At 34.4% G+C, this 24,290-nt stretch overlaps 1 protein-coding gene across 1 annotated transcript in view; it reads right to left on the bottom strand.

The window, feature by feature from the left end:
• Nucleotides 1-24,290, bottom strand: part of LOC111514198 (uncharacterized) — a 41,883-nt gene that overhangs the window by 10,982 nt on the left and 6,611 nt on the right. The window contains 8 exon segments of the mRNA XM_074182223.1: nucleotides 5,308-5,491; nucleotides 5,544-5,677; nucleotides 10,890-11,192; nucleotides 13,179-13,960; nucleotides 18,748-21,346; nucleotides 21,349-21,621; nucleotides 21,624-22,827; nucleotides 22,997-23,140. Of these exon segments, the coding sequence (XP_074038324.1) occupies nucleotides 5,308-5,491; nucleotides 5,544-5,677; nucleotides 10,890-11,192; nucleotides 13,179-13,960; nucleotides 18,748-21,346; nucleotides 21,349-21,621; nucleotides 21,624-22,827; nucleotides 22,997-23,140 (5,623 nt within the window).

Below are 24,290 nucleotides of genomic sequence, written 5' to 3'. Positions count from 1 at the left end.
TATGTCGTCCTCCACGTTCTATACAAATTATGGTTCTTCTACAGACATCTGTAACTGCATTTTTAATAAATCGGAGATTTATATTTGCATAGCACTCGCGAATGGTATTTTCCAGATGTATGTCAGTAAATGGTCTACTTCGGTACACTTTGTGTTTCCGGTAACCCCACAAGAAAACGTCTAAAGGCGTCAAGTCGGGTGATCTAGGTGGCCAATAATGTTCCCAGTTACGTCCAATAACTTTGCCTCTGAACATTTGTTGGAGGGACTGTTTTACAGCAACCGTGTGATGTATTGGTGCGCCATCAAGCTGATACCATAGGTCGTATTTAATATTTAAAGGCATATTATCTAAAACTTCACTAACCTCATTATTTAAAAGGTTGAGATAACGGACGGATGATAAATTTTCCCTAAAGAAAAGTGGCCCAATTATTTGGTCGTTAAGTATCCCACACCATACATTAGTTTTAAAGGAATACTGATCACCACATTCAACTGTGAAATTGGGATTTTCTTGGGCCCACCATCGGCAATTTTGAGAACTTACCATTCCATTTATCTGTCCATAAAATTTTATACGGAAACTTTACATTTTCTTCTCTCTCTCCTTAAAACCAGAATGAAAACCCCAAAGGCCAAAATTTTCTAACACTTTCTCTCTTGTAATCGGTATTTTGTATAATATCGGTTATGCTCGTTTGCCCGTGTTCAATAAATTTTAAACAAATGTTAAGTTGGGCCTCCTCATCATATTTACTTGGAGTGTGCTTTTTCTTAAATTGATTTGATACGGATCCTGTTTCTCTGAATTTCGACATTATCCTTGACACAGTAGTATGTTGAACATTTTTTCCTGGATGCCGTTCATTAAAAATGTTAGCTACTTGTCGGTATGGTGTATTCTCACCACATATTAAAACTATTTCTATTCTTTCCTGAAGAGACAACATTATTGCAACAATAACTGTTAAAAATTTGACAAGTAAATTAACAACTTGACACTACCATAGCATGGTAAAAATTTTATTCAACGTGATTAAGCATCCTTTCCGGCCTAGTTAGTGTTTATGAATAATCTGTAAATATTGAATATTGAAATTTTAATGTAATTTCAACTCTAGTAATTTTATTAATACTTATTGCAGTTTTTAAGTTGTGTCTGCTTTTTCAAAATTGAAGGTACTGACGTTTGTTTAAGAAAATAGCCAAGTGATTGAAACTTTACACCCGTCATGTTAAAATTTTTATAGCACATTTTTAATTTCTCTCTAAAAATGTCCGTATAAGTAAAAATATATCAGAAAAGTTAAACTCCATGATGAGTTTGTCATGTATACATGAATTGATGACAATTAACTGAACTTGTTTTTTAAAATAAAGGGGATATCTGTCAAAAATAAGCAAAACGTTAACTTTATCCTAGTTGCATAAAATTTGGCATATGGATATAAAATTGCCGTAGACTCAACTTTTTCAAGTAACTTTTTGTTAAATTCGATCTAGAAATGCACTTTTTCAATTTTTTAAAAAAAAAAATTGAATTTGACAAACACTGAACGTCAGTGGGTCGCAGTTGGCCGCATTATTTTAAGTTAAATTTAAAGCACAAACAAGTGCCGAAGTTAAACCTAATTGAAACTTTTCGAAAAAAAAGTTTCCCATATGGTGCGCACTTTAATGGTGACACTGTTGAAGTTTTATAATTTTGATTATCTGACTTATCAGTAGGAAAAACCTCCTCATTAGCTGTCGCGTACACTTTTTTGGAAAGGATTTTCTTAATAAACAAAATCCATTTCAATCAAAACCCAATTCTGTTAATGCATTATATTCCAAGTCCGATATTGAGTTATTTAAATTGTCCAGTGAGCGAAACATTAGACAGAATTAAAATTTATAATAACCATATAAAATAGATGGCTCAAAAACCAAAGAAGGTTCAGGATGTGGAGTGTACTCCAGATCACTAAGCCTAAGGATTAAATGGGGAATGGGAAGAAATACCAGCGTGGTCCAAACAGAACTGGCTGGTATCTCAATCGCCACAAAAGAAATAACCAAGAAAAGAATTTCTGGCAAAAACATTACAATCTGCACTGATAGCAGACAAGCACTATTAGCCTTGAACAGACACCGTGTTACTTCAGGACTAGCACTAGAGTGCCACCAAGATTTAGCCAAAGCCTCGGTAGATAATAACATTATCCTGAGGTGGGTTAAAGGGCACGAAAGGAGTAAAGGTAATCGCATTGCCGACTCTTTAGCCAAGGAAGCGGCTGGACTAAGAATTTTAGGACCAAGTGGCACCCACGGCCTGATGACATCGACAATTGCGGAACTAGTCAAATGTTACACCCATGCTCAATCTTTAAAGAGATGGGATGAAATCAAAGGATGTAATCTTGCCAGGATCACCTTGGGCGACCCTGGGAAGCTGGCGCCGAAGAAATATCTGGCGATGACCAGGAAAAATCTACGCCTTACAGTAGGATTTCTGACTGGCCACTGTCAGCTAAGGAAACACCTACATAATATGGGGCTAGTGGACACACCTCTATGCAGGATGTGTGAACAGGAAGATGAGACTGTCAGGCATATCCTGTGCGAGTGCCCGGAGTTATCGTCAATAAGAGAGTGTGTGTTCGGCGAGTCTTGGCCTACACCTGCCGATATAAAGGAGATGTCTCCCAGCGACCTGTCCACCTTCCTGGAAAGGACAGGATGGACGACGACCTAGGAGGACAACTCCTCGGGAGGATGTACAATGGGTCACATGTGGCCTAAGTGCGTGGGCTTACACTCACCCTCCCTACTCTACAGATACAGATACAGATACAGAACCATATAAAATTTACTTACAACAAAATATGAAATACCGGCAGTTTATTAGCCTCCGAGAGGAAGCTATCATTTAAACAAAGGCTGTTTCTGATTCAATGCAAACGTTGACTGGTTTGTCTTCGTTTTTCACTTCAAAAAAAAGAGATGCTGTGTAAAAGTAAATACTATGGCGACAGATATTGATGGCTCATGTATCAAAATGGTCATTTATTTTATAAAAAAAATGTTCAGTCATTAACTTGTCACCCAACATTGTTTACTTTCCTTGTAACTTCTGATAAAAAAATAAACAAATACATAAATAAAAATACTACAGAAATACATTTGAGACTGTATAATCACAAGTGACTTGATGATGAATAAGTAACTTAACATTTGTTTTAATTATAGTTTTTGCACAATAAGGGACAGCACAATATGTACCGAAATCTCAACTGAAAAAAACAAAATTTTTGTTGTTTTCGTTTCCAAATTACGTCAAAAATCCGTCATTTTCGGAATCCTACGGAATCACACGTTAAAAGATAAGACTTCGTTATTCTGCCAAATATGGCCGACAGTGAAGTACACTATTCAGATCGGTCCCGAAAAACGTGCAATTATTGTAAAAAAAATACAAACACAGGTCTCAAATGTGATATATGTGAGTCTGTATATCATAATAGCTGTGCAGCAAGAGTAAAAATTTGCTGTGATGTGCCAATTATTAATCTAATAGAGCTGGAGCCCATTCAGTCCAACGAATTTCTGAAAGTGGAAAATGAACTTCTGAAACAAATTATCGCTGATAAAAATACAATAATTAATGATAAGGAAACTGTCATTAAAATGCTTAAAGATATAATAGATGCACTGGAAACGAAATATGAAAATGCAAATCTTGGAATTCAGCATAAAAATGGTAAACAATTGAAGATTCCCACAAAAACAATTGAAGTGGCAGATAAACCACATGAAACAAAAACCGACCCAAGTACAAAAAACAAACAAACGACTACCTTTGAGAAAATCCAAAACAAGCAAATAAATGTAATAAATCAGCTAATACACTTACAGGATGATTCCCCTCAGCAAAAAAGATCATCACAGACACAAACAGAAATAGACCATGATTTTAAAAATATTACTTATAAACGCCACAAAAGGAACCAAAATAAAGTTTATATCGGAGAGGCAAAAATCAATGAAGAGGGGGAAAGTAAAGGATTTGCAGGAAGAGATCAGGACAAAAAAATCTGGTTGTTTGCATCCAGGGTTAAAGACCATGTTACAGAAACTGAAAATCGTATTACTGTTACAGAGATTGATACCCATAGAAAAATTAAAGACAACAGGTGCTTTAAAATCGGTATGGACTACAGTGTAAAAGAAATGGCTTATACAAACACATTCTGGCCCAGAGGTGTTGCTGTGTATAGATACGATTTCAAAAAAGAAATGTACAACAAAAAATTCAGAAATAACTATAATAATGCATCAAATTTTCAAGATGTACAGAGTCTAGAAACTCAAACTTAACATATTGTTATAATTCTCAGGATAAAAATTTTACTGCTATGCACAAAGTAAACAATGAAGTAGAATTGAATGTATTCCATTTAAACGTAAGATCTTTAAGAAATAAGGTAGATAACAAAATATTTTAACGTGTGAATTATATAAGTGTGTTTTATACATTGTAATTTTAGTTTATTTTATTTATATTCATTTTGACTTGTGTAAAACTTTATGTTAAACAGCACCAATGAACTATTCTATTCTACTCTATTCCTTAACTCGCACAAGTTTCGACTTCTGAGGATTGTCGTTCGTATGGGTACGATAGCTGCTTAATGGAAAACACATATTTCAAACATATACACATATTTGAACAACTAACTATTTTTCTATAATTCAGTCACCATTTCATATATTTAATAGATTCAAGAGGAAAAAACTCTGTGATTTTCTACCTCTCCATACTTTAAAAACAACTACTTTCATGTGAACATTGAGTCATACGAAAGACACTTTTTCCTATTCAGTTTGTACTCCGACTAACATTCGTTATGGAATTAAAACAAATATCATTCGTACTTTATGGTACTCTGTCTGTTTCTGAAACTTTATAAATAATATATGAAAAAATTACGATATAAAATTTCACTTACAAAGAACACTATGGTGTATCTCGAAGTATTGCATTAAGACACCTGTTTTTGGATGACAAAACAAGAAGAAGCACTCATTTTTTCATAACATTACGACTTTAAGTCACCAGAAGAGTCAAATCTACTCATGACGTGGGACTGTAGAGACATTCAAACGCTTATTTGATTTAATCCCAGCCGTAGGAATCCTGCTTAAATTGAAAGGAATATATTTTTTAGGAGAAATTAGTTTTTGGTATAAAAATATATCCCTTTCAGTTTGAGCAAGATTCAAAAGAATGTTCACCACTAACAACAAAAAACTTATACAAACCTTGATTTTCTTCTTTTTCTCCTTCATCTTCAATTTGGTTTTCGTGTACCTCTTCTCCTTGGGGAGTTTTCTATAACGAGGCGAGGAGGACAATTCTTCCCCAGCAGAAGGAGAGGTTCCTTCTCCAGGCCGGACCCCGTCCGCAAACTTGACCGTTTTCCTCCTATCCAACTTGACAGATTTCCTATCAAAACGAAGGTTAGTTCTTGAAACTAAGTGAATGCGACTTTCATTACCTGTGCCCGAGGACGAGAATGCTCTTATTCCCGTCTTTCGAAGTGCTAGAAATACTCGGCAGAGGTGGCCACTGGGTTGGAGTTTCGTTGAGTAGTGGATCTACCTCGCCAGCAACTTCCAACTGGAGAGCTCGCTGCAGATATAGAATAGGATTAATGGCGACCGTTGAATGTAACAATTTTGGAAGAATTTTGAGGGATATTAATGTCTGAGATGTTGTCACATTGGTTTTATTTCATCAAAACATTGAGATACAATGTTTACAAAAAAAAAAGTCAAATACAAGGTTGGACAGTATTATATTAAAAAAAAGGAGAAATGAACTACATTTTCACATAAAAAGAAACTGATTCAGAGAGTAGACCTTTTTTTTAACAACAGTGACTTAAATTCTTTATTGTACCTCTCAGTACTTTGTATATCTCAGTTTTCAGTGGAAATTTTATCGAGCAATTACTTGCCGTGAAGATGCTGAATTAGTTCAAAAAGATCTCGAAGCCTTTTCCATGTAAATAATTTGTTAGAGGTAAACATTAATAAAATCAAATCATTACGTTCGCTAAAATTAGAAGTCCAATATTCTTTAAATATACATTGAATTATAGCTCTTAAAAGAGAAACATTTATTCGCGATCTGGGAGTTGAATTTGATAGCGAAATCAATTTTAATCTTCAAATATCAGAAATCAGATTTTTCAATTAAAACAAAAAAGATTTTATATTGTGCTTTCGTAAGACCCATTCTTGAATATTGTTCGGTTAACCAAGTTAAATATAAAATCATTGGAAGATAGGAGAATTTCTATGAACTTGAGTTTCCTCTTCAAATTAATAAATAGTGAAATAAACTGCCCAAAACTACTTCAACTAATAACTTTTCATATCAAACAAAAAGATACGAGAAATCCTGACATTTTTCATATACATTTTTTCTATAACAATTATGCTTTGAATAGTCCGATTCCTCATATTCTGAAGCTAGGAAATCAATATCATAATAGCTTAGATCTGTTCAATGTATCACTTCAGGTCTTTAAAAATCAATTGAAAAGGGCTATAGCTTTTTCGAAGCTTTTATTTACTTTACCATTTTCTTTGTAAGTACCAGATTTGTTACATCTTTTTTCTTGTAAGTACCATAATTGTTTCATCGTTTAGTAATGTAGTAACTAGACATAAGGATTTATTATTATTTTGTATTTCACACTTCGCGAAATGCTTTGTAAAATTGTAAATTGTTATGTAGACATCACACATGAGCATTCAAAAATACTTTGTAGTTCCTCACACTTTGTTAAATATGATTTTGTAAATTGGCTTTGCCGTTGAATGAATAATTGAATAAATAAATAAAATTGGAGGTTGCTGGTATTACATTATCTACATTTAAAAGTAATCTGTGGTCAGAATTGTAACATTTACTTCTGTATGATACTTATTTATTGTTCTTGTACTTAAGTATCTCTAGTTTGTATGCCCATCAACTGTATTTGTGTTATTACTTCACTGTGTGATGTAATAGGGATAACCCGTATAACTAAATAAATAAAGAATAAAAATAAATATTTGTGGGTAATTCATGAACTGTTAAAAATAGACTGTTTTGTGCCGTGCTTACTTGGTAATAAAAGTGTTTTAAGTCTTGTGAGGTACCAATGATCTCTGCTTAATGTCAAAATATCCATTTCTTTGAAAAGTTCTCTGTAGCTCTCATTGTATTTTAAATTTGCCAACACACAAATAGCTCTTTTTGCATTACAAAAACACTGTCAATTTCATAAGCTTCACCCCAGTGTACTACAGAATACCTCAGATAGCTATGAACCATTGCAAAATATAGAATAGAATAGAAATTTATTCATCATTAAAAGATTTTATACATGTGGTACATACAGTATAAAACTTTATCAGACTAGTCAGAACCGAACATAAAGCAATTGTGCTTATCTATAGTTAGTGTATATATACATGTTATTAGAAGTTAGGTAGACATAATAAAAAGATGCAAGAACAGTGACAGATAATATATGCAAGTAGCTTAAATTAGTTAAAATTGTGAAATCTAATTTTTTTTTTTTTAATTATTTGTACAAGTAAAATAAAGTAACTATACAATAATAGCTACAGAAAAGAAGGCTTATCAACTTTTTCAATGCAAATGATGTATTAACCGATAGTCAATACGGATTCATAAAAAAATCAAATACGGAAAATGCTGTTCTAGACTTCGTGAGGAACGGCGTGGAGGCACTGGACAGATCGGACAGATGCATAGCCATTTTTCTTGACCTTGCCAAAGCCTTTGACACCGTTTCCCACGAAATTCTCTTCCATAAGCTATATAAGTATGGAGTTCGGGGTTTGACACTTGATTTACTTCGAGACTATCTATCAGAGAGAACACAAAGAGTAAAGATAAACGAAGAACTTAGTGATTTTTCAACAATTACCGCCGGTGTACCACAGGGTACTGTATTAGGACCTATTCTATTCTTGGTATACATAAATAGTATTAGTAAAATTAAAAACTTTCAGGGACATATTATATCCTACGCTGACGATACGGTCATTCTCTTCTCAGGGGACTCATGTCAAGGAGTCTACAGAAAAGCGGAAAATCAAATGAAAAAGATGAAAGCATGGCTCGATTATAATCTTCTTAGCCTAAACGTTGGAAAAACAAAATTTATGACAATCACTTTAACAAAAAGCGACCAACCAAATGAAAAGTTTTTGAAGATACATAAAATAAATTGCACTCAAAATATCTGCCAATGTCCTACGATCGAAAATTCGATTAAACTTAAATATTTAGGAGTCATAATTGATCAGCATTTACGATGGGATGAGCATAAGCAGTATATGATCAAGAGACTAAAGCAACTCATTCACAAATTTTACTCCCTGAGAGATATCCTAACCCGTAAGAACATGCTTACCTTATATTATGCACTGGCAGAGTCTGTTCTTAAGTATTGCATTACAGCATGGGGAGGAACTTTTGAAAAACATTTAGGAGGTTTACAAATAATGCAAAACACATTACTGAAAATTATTTGTAAGAAGGACCGTTTATTTTCCACAAAAAAGCTGTATGAAGAAATCAACTTATTCAACATCAGAAGTCTCTACTCTTACTCTTGTTTAATATGGATATTTCATAACAAAGTAAATTACCAAAGTTCAACTATTGAAAAAGAGACCAGATCTGTTATAAAAAGGTCTATCCATCTACCTTTATTCAAAAAAAGTCATTCACAGAAATCTGTATATTACTTTGGCCCAAAACTTTTCAATTTACTACCACCCGAGTCCAGGAATATTATAGACATAAAGAAATACAAAATTGCTATAAAATCATTTCTACGCTACAATCAACTTATTATTGTAAAATTATATTGAACACATATACCTGAAAGCTCCATTCTCCAGAAATATCAAATGTATATAAAATGTCTGACAGAATAAAAATCTCCTTTTAAAAAAAGGGATACCTATCACAACACAAGCGCATTTGCGCTTAGGTGAAAGGTCCCAATATATGAAAGGGGATAAGAAATATTTATATATTATTATCAATTTTGTATTATTATTAATTTGAAATTATTATTTGTAATTGTAATTTGTATTGTTGTTGTTGTAATAACTTCACTGTGTGATGTAATAGGGATAACCCATATAACTAAATAAATAAAGAATAAAAATAATTATTTGTGGGTAATTCATGAACTGTTTTGTGCTGTGCTTACTTGGTAATAAAAGTGTTTTAAGTATTGTGAGGTACCAATGATCTCTGCTTTATGTCAAAATATCCATTTCTCTGAAAAGTTCTCTGTAGCTCTCATTATATTTTAAATTTGCCAACACACAAATAGCTCCTTTTGCATTACAAAAACACTGTCAATTTCACAAGCTTCACCCCAGTGTACTACAGAATACCCCAGATAGCTATGAACCATTGCAAAATATAGTTGTCTCAATATGCAACTAAATTGTCTTCCAGCAATTTTTGGAGCATATATAGTTCTAGTCAGTTTAGGGCAAAAAATCAATATATCTGCCCAGTTGAGGTTACAATCAATTAATAGCCCAAGCATTTTTAATGTTGTTGATGTTCAAGGATTATTCCATTTAGAGAAATGGTGTTTTCTGATAGTCTTGACCTACTGAATGAGTGTCAGTTTTGTCTTCGTTTAGTCAGAGTTTGCACCCATAAGCTAACTTTGGCATACAATAGTTCAGCGAGAAGAACCCAGCGATAAGCGCTATCAGAGTGTTCAAAAAATGTATTTATTTATGAAAATATAATTCACCAGTAATCAGAATAGATCTGGTGTTATAGCCTACAAAGTATTCTTTGATTAACACAATCTTGTAATTATTTATAACAATACCAAAATAATAATAACCAAAAGTATATAAAAAAAAAAGAAGGAAATTTAAAGAAAAATTTTAGAGGTAAAAAAATAAAAAAGTTCCACAAAACAAGTTGGTGTAACTATTGTTTGATAACTTCATCATGGTAAAATTTTATTAAATCACCCTACTTTCTAAACAGTTATCTGCATGTTCAAATACAATTTTTTTAAAGCCTGTTTCAATTCAGTCTTAGAAGCAATGTTTGTGAAGTCTGCAGGAAGTTTATTGTATTGCTTGATTCCTCTATAGATGAGTGTATCCTGATTTTTCTTTGTTCTATTGTTCACAAAATTCAAAACGAAACACAAGAAATATCTTTTTGGCCAATTTAAACTTTTTTCCGTTATCTTTTTTTCTAAATAAACTTCAAACATTCTTTCACGGAAGGATATGTAATGATGCTAATACTTTGATAAGGTTGAAATGAACTCTGCCATATTCTTATGTTTATCAGCTCATGGTCACAAATATGAAGTGTACAATTTATGTGAGAAATATTATTATTATTACTATGTGCGATCAAGATGTTAGAATCATCAGCATATGACGCTATTGTACAGAAGTTATTGTTTCTACCAATGGTATGAAGTTGATCATTTATAAAAACAATAAACAGATTAGGACCAAAAATGGACCCTTGGGATACACCACTAGTGACGGTCATGATGAAGAATGATGTCATACAAGACTTTTAGCAAGTTGTCTCATATCATTCAGCTGTATACTTGAAAAACATAACAAAAGAATGTTCAGTACAATTATTATTAAATTTAATGGGATCTTTCTCCAATTTTAAGGTGAGTTTGTGATATAATAATATCAATACATTTTTTGGAGCCCTTTTTTTGTTGAAATTTTACATTGAACTTTTATGGAATCACCACAATGGCATATTTTCAAGAGTGCATGGAATACATAACAATTACCTTAATCATATTTTCGGTTTTCTGTTTCATCTTGACCTGTCTCTGTTTTTCCTTCTCCCTCCTCCTCTTCTCCTTTTCTTTCCTTCTGGCCTCTCTCTCTATTCGCCTTTTTTCCCTTTCTGCCCTCTTTTCCGCTAACTTTTGTTGCATAGCCATTTCTGCAGATCTTTTTTCCTGTTCATTAACAACCTTGATAACCGCTTTGACGTTTTCGATCTGTTCCTCTTTCGGTTTGGCAGGAAGTGGAGGGGGAATCACTTCCGGAGGTGAATCGTTAGGAACTATTTGGAGCATATTACCAACCTTAAAGAAGAGTTTTGTCAATACAGCACCACACAACAGAATTAATGAATATAAAATATCATTTAATTTCGTGGTCCAAAAACTTGGTACATCCACTATATTTCTAAGTAGTGAGCTTTAAGTGCTTTCATCAGATGATAGTAAGTAGAAAAGATGGTTTAGTATCTTCTTCAGCTATTTGAATGAACTATGTATTGAGCTAGAGTAAAACTATCAGATGAATACATCTCGTTAGGAGTGGTTCATTTTAGTATAGCTCTGTCAAGGATTCAATCATGAATGCTTCATTTCAAGGCTCAAAATTCAATTTGAAAATAACTCTCATTATTTATGCATTGGAAGGCGAAACTTTTGGTACTACAAGTTCCATTGGACCACAGCTTACCAGCCCAAGATTTTGTTTTTTGGGAAAGAAAGTTTTTGGCTTTCTACTACTCCATCTGATACAAAGAAAGGAAGGAAGTAATCAATTTGAAACTCTATACATGAATGTGTAGATCATGCAAAGAAGTAACTTTCAGACACAAACTGAAAGAAAGTCCTCCTGAAACAGCTACTTTCATATAAATATTGAATTACACGAAAGAAAATAATTCTTTCGAAACAAATACTTCTATTTGAACACTGAATTATACAGAAGATACTTTTCTCTACTCAGTTTGTATTTCAAACATTTGTTGTGGAATAAGAATCAGATATCATTCACATGAGTTCTACTTTGAATGAATGGTAATAAATTGTACTCACATAGAACACTATCACCCTCACTGGTATACACCGATGTTTCGCCTTAAGACACTTGCCCTAAGGCTCTTCAGTACCAAATTGGATAACATTATAGAAAATACACACACTTCATTCATGAATTACGATTTTGAAACGGAATCTGCTTATGTCATCGATGACATCGTAATGACATTCATTCACCTATTTGATTTAATCCCAGCCAAGAGGAATCTTATTTGAATTGAAGGAGTTATATTTTTAGGAGTGATTAATTTTTTGGGATTGAAAGTTTTTGGCTTTCTACTACTCCATCTGATACAAAAAAAGGGATGAGAGAATCTTCCAAAGAAAGGAAGGAAGTAATCAATTTGAAACTCTAGCTGTTTCAGGAGGACTTTCTTTCAGTTTGTGTCTGAAAGTTACTTCTTTGCATGATCTACACATTCATGTATAGAGTTTCAAATTGATTACTTCCTTCCTTTCTTTGGAAGATTCTCTCATCCCTTTTTTTTTGTATCAGATGGAGTAGTAGAAAGCCAAAAACTTTCTTTCCCAAAAAATTAATCACTCCTAAAAATATAACTCCTTCAATTCGAGATTTTGTTCTCTAATGAGTTCAATGAAAGTGATGAAAGCCAAAAAACATATCTTTAGTATGGCAGTAATCAATGACTTGTAAAATGTCTATGACTGTCAATCGAAAAACACTTTTGCAAAAGCTATATAATTATGAAATTGATGAAAACTCATACCTGTTCAAGTACAAATAATGTGAAATCAGAAGTACCGAAAGGTTCAATCCTGGCATGTATACCCTTTTTACTGTACATAAATAGTATTACTACTATACTCTGTCCATCTAAGCTAAGTCGGGGTTTGCTTTTAAATCTCCTTTCATTTTTCTCGAAACTAACAAACAAATTTTAAAAATGATTTAGAGGTAATGACAGACGCAACAAACGTCTATCAATGATGTCCCTCAACTCATCAAGCTATTGAAAAAAATAATTGAGGTAGTTCTGTCAGCAGGAGGGTGAATTTTATATCAAATGTTGACCTTCTCGAAATAAAAATTGAACTATTCTTTGAAACTTTTGATCATATGTCTTTTTCTAGGTTAGAGTGGGTCAAGTTTCCGTTGAGACACTGTAGGTAGTTTTACAGAAACTAAGATTTTGTTCCCTTCTCGTTTCAATTGATATATTGACCACTCCTAGACAATTCATATAGTCTATGTGGAAACAAACTATTATCACTCACCTGAACAATTCGAGTCTTATTCTCTTGTTGATGCAATTGTTTCTCGTTCCCAAGTTTTCTATCGGTAACAGCTGCTTGGACAGCTTCAGTCTTGACATTCAAATCACTAGGAACAATTTGTACCATATTACCTACTTGAACAAAACTGTTCTGCGATTGAGGCATACTCTGAAGAGCCTTACTGGCCGGTACTTCGATGTCAACAGGCGTAATTTTATTATGGAACACTTCGCTTTTTGAAGGTATGCCGGCTTCGATTTTAGCCGATCTCGAGAACTGGCCGATGGTCTCTAGAATTTGCGACAGCTGGTTCTGTTCGTACCTGTAGTTGTCGTAGGTCGTGCTAATCGGTCTGAGATCTTCTTTGGCGTAACCTAAAATCTGGCGAACGCCTTCGTTCATCGACAGCTGCCTAGACATATCCGTCTTTGCCCTTCCGTAGAAATGCGACAAAGGTGATTCAGTCATCTCCTCCAAATTAGGTTGAGGCAGTAAGGAATCGTCCGAAATTGTTGAATCCGCTACGCTTCTTTTCAGTTCTTCTAAAGGCGAAGCGATAACTGCAGGAGGTTCTGATGTGTGTGCTTCCAACGAAGACCTCTCAGACATTTGGTGGAATTTCACGGGTTTTTGGGGAGATCTGGAACGCCCCCTTCTGGACGATTTCGATGAAGAAGTTCTAGGAGAAGTAGATCTCTTGGGGGATTTTCTTCTTGGCGAAGGCGAACGTCTTCTGTGACTGGGAGAGTTACTTCTTCTAGAAGAATATCTCCTTCTGCTGCCTAGGAATCAAAACAAATCGAATAAAATATTCATTTCGCACAAGGGACAAATTACAAAATTTGTATAGTACAAGTCAAAAGGAATAGTGTGCATTTTCATCCCACTACATCGGGAAGTGATTTGTTAAAACCATAAAAAGGATTACGAACAACATATAACATATTGTTAGAGACAGTTATACCTTGAAAGTGCCCTCCTCCACATCTTCCAAACCATATGGTTCAGCTACAATGAGCATTTGTTTTAGTTTGTGTTTAAATGGTTGAATAATCTTTAAATTTCAACACACATAAATGGGGGCCGAGAGAAAACCCCAACATTTTACACAAATGACTCCAAAAAAAAGTAATATTAGTTTTTCTTAATCTCCTGAAAACGCAAACTTGTTTGGCGAAAGGCGCATCGAGAAGCGTATTCCATTTCTGGTGATTGGAAAAGTGCTTGTTTTCGGATTTATTCTCATCATATTCTCTAGAAGAATACTTAAATTTTGTGTTCAACATACAACTCACTGATTTTTAATAATACATATTTGACTTCAATATTTTTTTATTTACATAAGTTTTACTAATTGACACAATGGTCACCAAAGTTTTAATGAATTATGAGAGCCAATGTTTGGTCAATTCTTTACACACCATTGTAATCAATTACCTTCTCTCTCTAGAGCGTTAATTACCAAAGTGGTCCACATGGACCCCCCCCCCCGAGGGCCATGACAGACTCGACGGGGGTTTACGTTGGCGTGAACAAGATAGATAGATAACGTATTCCAAAAACACTTTATTGTGAGATTTTCACTAAATTGTTTTACAAAAACGCAACACGTGTTTCGCCATACAATGGCTTCATCTGGCGTGTCTTTCAACTAATTCTACACATTCAATACTAAATATATATATAGTTTATGGAGTACCTGAAATCAAAGTACCTGTAAACGAAGTACCTGAATTTTAAGTAGCTGATATTTTACCTGAGTTTCTAACGAATTAAATTACCTGCACTTATGTTCCATTTTCACATTTGAAAAAATATATTCAGTAACGGAGAGTTATTGAGTTCTAATTGATCATTCAGTAAATTACCCGAATTCCTGAATCTATTGATTTCTAAACATTCTAGATGATTAAGTTTCAAACTCTTCTCTTCTAAATGTAACACCTCGTACTCATGATTGAACTCGTGTCCTTCTGCTAAAAGATGGTTTGCAAATGTGGAATTGGTCTTTCTATTTACAAAACTACTCCTATGTTCTTTAATTCGTTGGAAAAATGTTCTTCCTGTTTGCCCAATATACAGTTTTGGACAGGAGCCACAAGTCAGCTGTCGGATAGATCAGGAGTATATAAGCTGACTTGTGGCTCCTGTCCAAAACTGTATATTGGTCAAACAGGAAGAACATTTTTCCAACGAATTAAAGAACATAGGAGTAGTTTTGTAAATAGAAAGACCAATTCCACATTTGCAAACCATCTTTTAGCAGAAGGACACGAGTTCAATCATGAGTACGAGGTGTTACATTTAGAAGAGAAGAGTTTGAAACTTAATCATCTAGAATGTTTAGAAATCAATAGATTCAGGAATTCGGGTAATTTACTGAATGATCAATTAGAACTCAATAACTCTCCGTTACTGAATATATTTTTTCAAATGTGAAAATGGAACATAAGTGCAGGTAATTTAATTCGTTAGAAACTCAGGTAAAATATCAGCTACTTAAAATTCAGGTACTTCGTTTACAGGTACTTTGATTTCAGGTACTCCATAAACTATATATATATTTAGTATTGAATGTGTAGAATTAGTTGAAAGACACGCCAGATGAAGCCATTGTATGGCGAAACACGTGTTGCGTTTTTGTAAAACAATTTAGTGAAAATCTCACAATAAAGTGTTTTTGGAATACGTTAGTTATGGATTTTCATCAAGTATCGGCCGATTCCATCATATAGATAGATAGATAGATAGAATTCATTTATTTCTACAGAGTATATGTAAATCTTGTAAAAAAAGTTAAAAGAAATACTTTGTCCGAGAAATACGTCAGTGAAGAAAATTATAAAAGATTAATAAGATACAAAATTTGAATACAACACGTCACATGCACATATAAGTATAGAGTTGATAAGATAAAATTTAACATACACTGTTAAAATATTCATCTATAGTATAAGGCTCTATATTGCATAAAAATTCTTTCACAGACTTCAAACAACCTCTGGCCAACCCAATGTCTCTTATATCCTGTGGCAGGGAATTAAAATACAATTCTTTCATATAGAGATTTTTTTATGTATCGGATATAAAAATTCATTCCTAAATCTTGTTCCTTACTTATGTGTTTTATGATGCTTTTCAAAGTAGCTTGGTTGATTAACTAAAAATTTTAATGACTCAAAAATGTATATCGCTGGTACTGTTAATAATTTGTTCATTTCAAAGATTCCTCTACATGAGTCTTTGACCTTCATACCAAAAAGTATTCTGATTACCCTTTTTTGGCAGAGAAATACTCAGTTCGGCTCATGACTGGAGTTCTAAATGACAATACCAAACCTTATTGCGGAGTAAAAATTAGCCTAGTAGACAGTCATCAGAACATCACTGTCAACGTTTTTTTTTGAGAATTCTCATAGCATATGTAGTTGAAGAAAGTTTTCTGCAGAGATTGTCTATTTGATTTACCCAACTTAAGGTGTCATCGATATATATACCCAAAAACTTCACAGGGGTGTTGCAGCTCACTCTAAAATCATTGAAACTAATGCTCTTCGGTGTCTCCATCCTGTTATCAATTTTGAACATGATGCAATCTGTTTTTTCATCATTTAAAATCAATTTATTTTCCAGAAAAAAGTTTTTTGTCCTTTCTATTACAATACTGCATGTTTTATTATGTGTGGTAAGTTTGCACCTGTCAACAATAGGTTAGTATCATCAGCATAATTAACTATGTGAGCGGAATTTGAATTTACCACCATGTTTATGTCATTTGTAAATATAATGAAGAGTATTGGGCCCAATATACTACCCTGTGGAACTCCCATAGACGTCTCCAAAGCCTCTGATAGTGCTGCTGTATCTTTCAAGTTCAGTTCTACGATTTGCTTTCTGTTTTTTAGATACGACTTGAACCAGTCATAGGAGTTTCCTCGAATTTTTACAAAAGAAATAAAAAATTTGATACTTCTTATGTAATTAATGGCCATGGATTATCTTATGTTTCGTCTGTGAAGGATCTGGGTGTTTTTTTGGATGAACAACTTCAATTTTTAGACCACTTGAACTATATTGTGGTAAAGACGGCAAAATGTCTTGGATTTATTCTACGACATGGTAAACATCTGTCCCTTCAAGTCTTAAGGATAGTTTACTTGTCTCTGGTAGTATCAATATTAGATTATGGCTCAATGATATGGTCTCCATTTTATGACAATCACAACCTTACTCTTGAAAGAGTTCAAAACAAATTCCTAAGATTTTGTGCTCATAGAATGAGTATACCTGTTATTGACCATGATTATAGCAACATTTTAGAAATCCTTAATCTCAATCTGTTGAGAAAAAGGAGGAAAACTTTGATCTAATTTTCATATACAAGTTACTGAATGGCTTAATTGTTGCTCCTGAAGTTCTAGAAAATATTAATTTCAATGTCCCAAACAGAATTCTAAGGTCCAGCGATTTGTTTCACTTACGGTTTCATTCTACAAATTATGGCTTACATAACCCTGTTGATCGTACACTTCGACTTATTAATGAAAGAAAATTGGAAGTAACTGGTATATCTCTCAGCAAATTCAAAAACAATCTCTCATAACTGCATGGTAGTATTATGATATGTATTTTATAATAACTTAAGTTAATGTAATGTAGTATATTACTTTATTATATAATTGTTAATTTTATTCTCAAATGGGGGTGATCCCGTAAAATAAATAAAAAATAATTTAAAAAAATGTAATATTGACATTTCTAAACTGACACAATGTGGTTAAACTTCTTCAAGTCATGACAATGACAAATTAGTTCCCAGTTATCTTATCTCATTTATTCAATATATTGACGTCCACACTAACCCACACAAGAAATGAGAGTAGTTTCCATATATTTTAAATGCGTAATACAAACTCAAAAACATTACTTCTCAGGGGATTGAATTATTTCAATAACTTTTCAACTGAAGTGAAAAACTGACCATCATTGTACATTTTCAAAATCAAGCCAAATGAATAACTATCAATTGAAAAAATGTGAAAAACTGAATTATGGAATTATCTAATTAATAATCTAATGAAAAAATATGTTCTTTATTATCAAAATATGGAGATGATTTATTTTTATTTAGTTGAATCTCAATTAAACTATGATATACTATCATGAGGAGTAGTTGATTAAACTTATTAAAACAAACAGAAATATTACAAAAGTGATTTCTAAAAATCATGTACAATAAAAACATTCGATATTGCCCCAATAAATAAAGCAGTACAATCCAGTACACCAGAAACCAGTATTTATAGACCAAAATCGAAAAAAAGAGTCAACCTTTAGGTCAGTCTTAATTTAGAAAAATATACATAAAAATCTGCAAGCATGAAATTTTATAATTCCAACAAAAATAATTCTATAATTATGGGACATTGATATCTGGTGAAATAAGGTGCAGCATTGAATCATGCAGCCTAAAATCAATTTTCACTTTGTTTTTTACTCCCTATTTGTCCGTGTTATGAAAATTACAATTTCAGCCTCAGAAAATTTAAACGAATATAGTAATATTTACCTGGAGAGGATTTTCTCCTAACAGGTGACCTCGCCGGAGATGAATGCCTTCTCGGAGACCATCCCCTTCTTCTCGGAGAGCTCTCTCTTCTTCGATTTCGCGACGAATATGATGAATCAGAACCCCTCCTCGGCGAAGAAGCTTTTCTCTCTGCCCTTTCCCTTCCGTGATGTGCTCCACTCTTTGGACTGCGTGACCTCGAACGTCTTCTCTTTCCGTCCTCCAACTTTGAGACGCCTTGCTTCGCTTCCCTAGCAGCATTTGGCTTCACATCCCGTGCAACATCTGGCTTCACCTCTCGAGGAGGGTCTTGCTTCACCTCCTGGGCAATGTCTTGCTTCACCCGTGACTTGATTTCCAGGGCATTTTCTTCTTTCAACTCTTCCTCGGGCAGTTTTCTGGACTTGCCAGATGAAATAGATTTCTCTAGCCTAATTTCATCAATCGCTCTCATTTTATTGCTTTCATCGTCTGAATCTCCCAGATTCAATTTAGAGTTGTTTATTAGCAGCTTCTTCGAAGGCAGGATTAAGCTGGTAAAGCTAAAAGGCTTTTCAGGAGCTTCCTGTGCAACCAAACTGATAGGCTCTTCCTTGAGGGGAGCTGCAGAAGTAACTTCGGCCGATATCTCTGTACTACCAATCTCGTTCATTTCCTTCACAGAGTTGTCGAATACACTGCTACTAACGACCGAATCTTCCGCTTTGGGTTCGGGATCGACCAGTAAAGGAGTGACAGGCTTCAAATCCAGAGGTATCCCAATCGAAACTTCAATAATTGATGCCAGATTCTCACTAGGAAGACTCAAATTCGATATCGTCTTGATGTCTATGGGTGGTGCCGGAACCGGCGTCGGCTTCACTTCTCCGAGCATTAGCTTCACTTCTCCCGACATCGGCTTCACTTCCCCAGACATCGAGTTTACTTCTCCAGACATCAACTTCACTTCTCCAGGCATATGCTTTACTTCCCCAGGCATATGCTTTACTTCCCCAGGCATATGCTTTACTTCCCCAAGCATTGGCTTCACTTCTTCAGGCATCAACATCACTTCCCTGGGTATCAGCTTCTCTTCCCCAGGTATCGGCTTCACTTCCGCAGGTATCGACTTCACTTCCCCGGGCAACAGCTTCACTTCTCCAGGCATCACCTTCACTTCCCCAGGCATCGGAATGAATGGAATATCTTTCGGAGCGATGATGATTTGGCTTGTCGATGCTTCGCCGATCTTATCCGACTTTATAGGGGTGCTCATTTTCATCGATTTAACGTCGATCAAGTGTCGATTGTCGAAGCTGCAATTTGAATCGCTGAAATCCGAGAAGCTGCTGAGGGATATAATACTTTCATTTAACTTTCTCAAGTCTTCATTGCGGGGCTTTGAAGTAACAGCTTTAATAAACTCCTCGTACTCGTTTTCCAGAACTGCACTGGTGTTCACTGAAGAAGTCGACTCTGAAAGATCGATCGCAACGACTTCTGGAGATTTCCGATCGTGATGCACTACCGAATCTGCTTCCTTCTTGTCCCATCTTCTTCGTTTAGTCTTGTTCTCAACTACGTCGATGGTTTCTTCCTTGCTTCTCTTTCGCTTCGGCGGCGATTCCTTCTCTTTACACTCCACCTCCTCGATGTTGGCCAGTTCCAGTTGTTTAATTTTGATTTTATCCAATTCCAGCTGAATTCGCTCTTCGTTTAATGACTGGCTTTGTATTTTCAGCACCTGCAGCTCTTTATCAGCGTCGATGATTTCCCTGCGTTTAAAGGGTTTGATGTTCAAAGGTATTTCCAAATCCAAACCTTCCGCAAAGTTGAGGGGCTTATCGACGACCCTAACCTCTTCGTGAACTTCTTCGTCGCTCTCCCAGGATGTGTTGATATCCTCTTTCGTCTTTGTAACACCTTCGTCGTCGCTCTCCCACACCGGAGAAGAGTCTTTTTCCCAGTTCCCTCGGTATTCGTCAGTGTCAGGTGTGCCAAGGTCTTTAGCTACCTCCATTGTGTCTTTAGCAAGTGGAAACTGTTCAAGTTTGTCTGTTATCGAAGCATCTTCATCGATTCTTTTGGTATCATTATCCTCTATCCATTCAGGCTCTTGCTTTATAAACAGCGGAGGCCTTACGTCTTCAATTTTCTTTGATTTCCTCTTCTCGTCTTTGTAGCGCTTGTCTATGAATTTGTTTTGTTTACTAGGAAAGCCACTTACCACGTCAGTCTTTTCTCTTGAGGATTTTCGTTCTTTGCCTCTTCCGTCCAAATAGTCATTTCTCTCTCTTGATATGTTCACATCTTGATTCTGCAATACTTCAGCTTCAACCACTGACATCATGGTAATATAGCTTTCTCTACTGTGTCTCTTCCTCTCTTTGCTTTTTCCCACCATTTGCTCTATTCCTGTCTTTTCCAATTTGTTCTCTAAGCTTTCAACTAACCCAAGATTGGTCAGTTTTGAATTCATTCTCTCACTTCTCTCTCTTTCCAGCGTCAAAAAGGTTCTCCTCAAGAGCTCTTCCTCTTCCCAGTCGTCATATTTTTTCTTTTCTTCAGTTTTCGGAACTTGATCGTGAGCACCTCTCTCCTTATCTTTTTTGTTTTCTTTCAAGAAACTAGCTCCTTCACTGACTGATAATTCATTACACTTCGTGTTCTTGTCTTTTTTTTGGATTTTTTCTTAGGTTCTTCCAAAACTGACAAGTCAGCAATTGCCTCTTTTTTCTTTTTTGCACTTTTCTCATTCATGGATCTCTCTTCGGACGATTCTTTTTTCTTTTTATTTTTCAATCGTCGCGACTTGTCCTTCTTGTACTTGTTTTTTTTTTTTTTTGACTTCTCACTCTTGCGTTTCTTGTACCTCTTATATTTCTTCTTTTTATCTTCTTCAGAGCTTGCACTGTCTTCCTCATCTGAGGAAATTTTCTTTTTTGTTTGTTTTTCTTTTTCCGTTTTTTGCTTTTAGGCGATTCATCTTCAATGTCTGAGGACTCTCTTCTTCTCTTCACCCCTGCTTTCTTCTTCTTAGCTTTCGCTCTGTCTTCTTTTAGATTCTTCCTTTTTTCTAGTTCCTTTTCTAGCTCCTTGATGACGTTTTTTGTCATGCTGATTTCATCTATTTCAGATTTGCCATCGCGTGACAGTTCTTCAGGGGTCAACCTATCCTTGTATTTGTTCTTGCTGAATTTATCAATTTTCTGATTGTCATGGTGTGAAATTTCTTCTGGTGTTAGCCTATCCTGGTTATACTCAACGGTTTCATTATTACAACAGATCTGTTTTGGAGTTAATCGGTCAGTATCATCAACTTCTAGTGCTCTATTTTTCTTGTATTCAGTACTGTCAACTCTTTCCAAATGATGCTCTTTTCTCTTGTTCAGTTCCAATTTCAAATTCAAATTTGATGGGGTCAGTCTTTCTTCCAACTCATTCGTTTCAACTTCACTCGAAAAAATTTTCTCATCATCACCATCAGTTGTTTTGGATATTTGATAATCACAATTCAGCCTAACGGGTGTCAATCTTTCTTCATCACGATTATCCACATTACTTTTCAGATGAGCTGTTATTTCCCAATCACATTTATCTTTTTTGCGTTCCTCCTCATTTGGGGAGGCCTTTTTGGAAGAATCTACTAACTCATTGATGATCTCATCCTTCTTGATTGTTTCTTTTACTGAATCTGTGTGGTCCTTATTCTTAAAGACAATTTCTTCAGTGTCATTTTCGAATGATTCTTGAGCTTTTTCATTATTGCAAGTAATTGCTGAAGCAGAGCCACTGTGATCCTTTTTCTTAGTCCTGATGTTGCTAGTAGGAAGTGTATTTTTATTGTCAACTAAGTCTTCAGGTTTCTCATTTTCTTCAGTTATTGCTGTAGCAGAATCAGTGTGTTCATTTTTTTTATCAATGATGCTGCTACAAATAACAATTTCTTCAGCTTCATTTTCCTCCTCTTCGTCTGAATAATTCTGAAGAAATGACAAACCGACAGATTTTTCCAAAACCTTACACTCTGGTTCCCCAGCTTTTTTCCACGATTTATGGTACCACGGTTGGCTCCTGTTTCTTTTACTGGATGGTTGAGCTCTGGTGAAAAAAGTTGTATTTATATTTGAAGTTGTACTTAACAAAGATTGGTATCAAAGAAACCCATGCCAAGAAAATCTAACATTTGTAAAATCTCTCTGAGTGATTTCCTTTTCATCAAAATAATATTATTTGAAAAACTTTATAATCTACATTCTACCATACTCACTTTGAAGGATTGTCAATCAGCTTTTTGATTATCTCTACCCTTTCCTTTGATATCATCTGGAAGAGCTGTTTTCGACTCAGGTAACTTTCTCTGTTACTTTCGAAATTTGTACTGAATATAATTGGAGGTTTCGACTTAGTAACTCTGAAAAAAAATTTAGATGTACTTTTTATAAAAGGTTTACACCTAACCCAAAATTATCTAGATCAATGACAGTGCTTATTTTTTAACTTGATTATCGGCCTCTCCATCGTTTTATTTTGCAAGTTATGTGTTAGTTTGAAAATGAATATCATTGCTAACTCGTACAGTCTCTGGGAAACAGACAGCCACTGCAATGTACTTAACATGTTTGATATACTAGAATACCTATTCACTTGTAAAATTATCCTCATTCCACGATTCTGTAACTTTTGTAAAGCCGATACCTTATTTTGGTCAAATGAGTATAACAGACTAGCACAATAATAAAAATGGGGTTGGATTATACAATTATATAATGTAATTTTTGAGTACATCGAAAGCTGAGATGAAATTCTTGAGAAAAAATATATTTTTTTAGTAATTTTTCTATATATATAATCAAAATGAGCATGAAGAGATAAACGATTATCCACCATGAAGTATTTGAATTCACTTACGAACTCTATTACATCACCTGCAATTTGTAATCTTATGTTGAGATTGTTGATGAGTGATAGCTTATAACCAGTTGATAAGATCATATATTTTGTTTTGGAGGTGTTGAGTTTTAATTTATTGCTATTCATGTACTTGAAAACATTTCTTAGTTCATTATTCATTTGATCAGCTACTGTTTCTATATTATCTCCTGAAATTGATAACAAAGTGTCGTCTGCAAAAAGATTCATGAAATCACAATCATGGATGATATGTATCTATATCCTTCAGGTAGATTAAAAATAATATAGGTCCCAAAACACTCCCCTGAGGTACATCAAAAATGACATCGCGAGATGATGACACTGAATCCTTTATTTTGGTTACCTGTTTGCGTTGTGATAAATACTCAGTCAGCCATAACTAAACAGTTTCCCTGATACAAATACTTTGCAGTTTTTTAGTAATATGTGGCGACCAAGTGTCTCAAAAGCTCTTTTAAGATCTAAAAATACAGCTATAATATAATGTCCCTTATCTATTGATTCTTTCCATTTTGATATTGTGACTTGTAATGCAGACTCACATGAATGATGTTTTCTGAAACCTGACTGATATTTCAGTAAAATATCATTATTTTCTAGATATTCAATGAGTTGATTATAAACTGCGA

Source organism: Leptinotarsa decemlineata, unplaced genomic scaffold (assembly GCF_025532065.1).
Source record: "Leptinotarsa decemlineata unplaced genomic scaffold, Ldec_3_MD MMD2_P_RNA_scaffold_2, whole genome shotgun sequence".
In the NCBI taxonomy this organism is placed as follows: Eukaryota; Metazoa; Arthropoda; class Insecta; order Coleoptera; family Chrysomelidae; genus Leptinotarsa; species Leptinotarsa decemlineata.
This window is presented reverse-complemented; position numbering and strand designations above follow the sequence as displayed.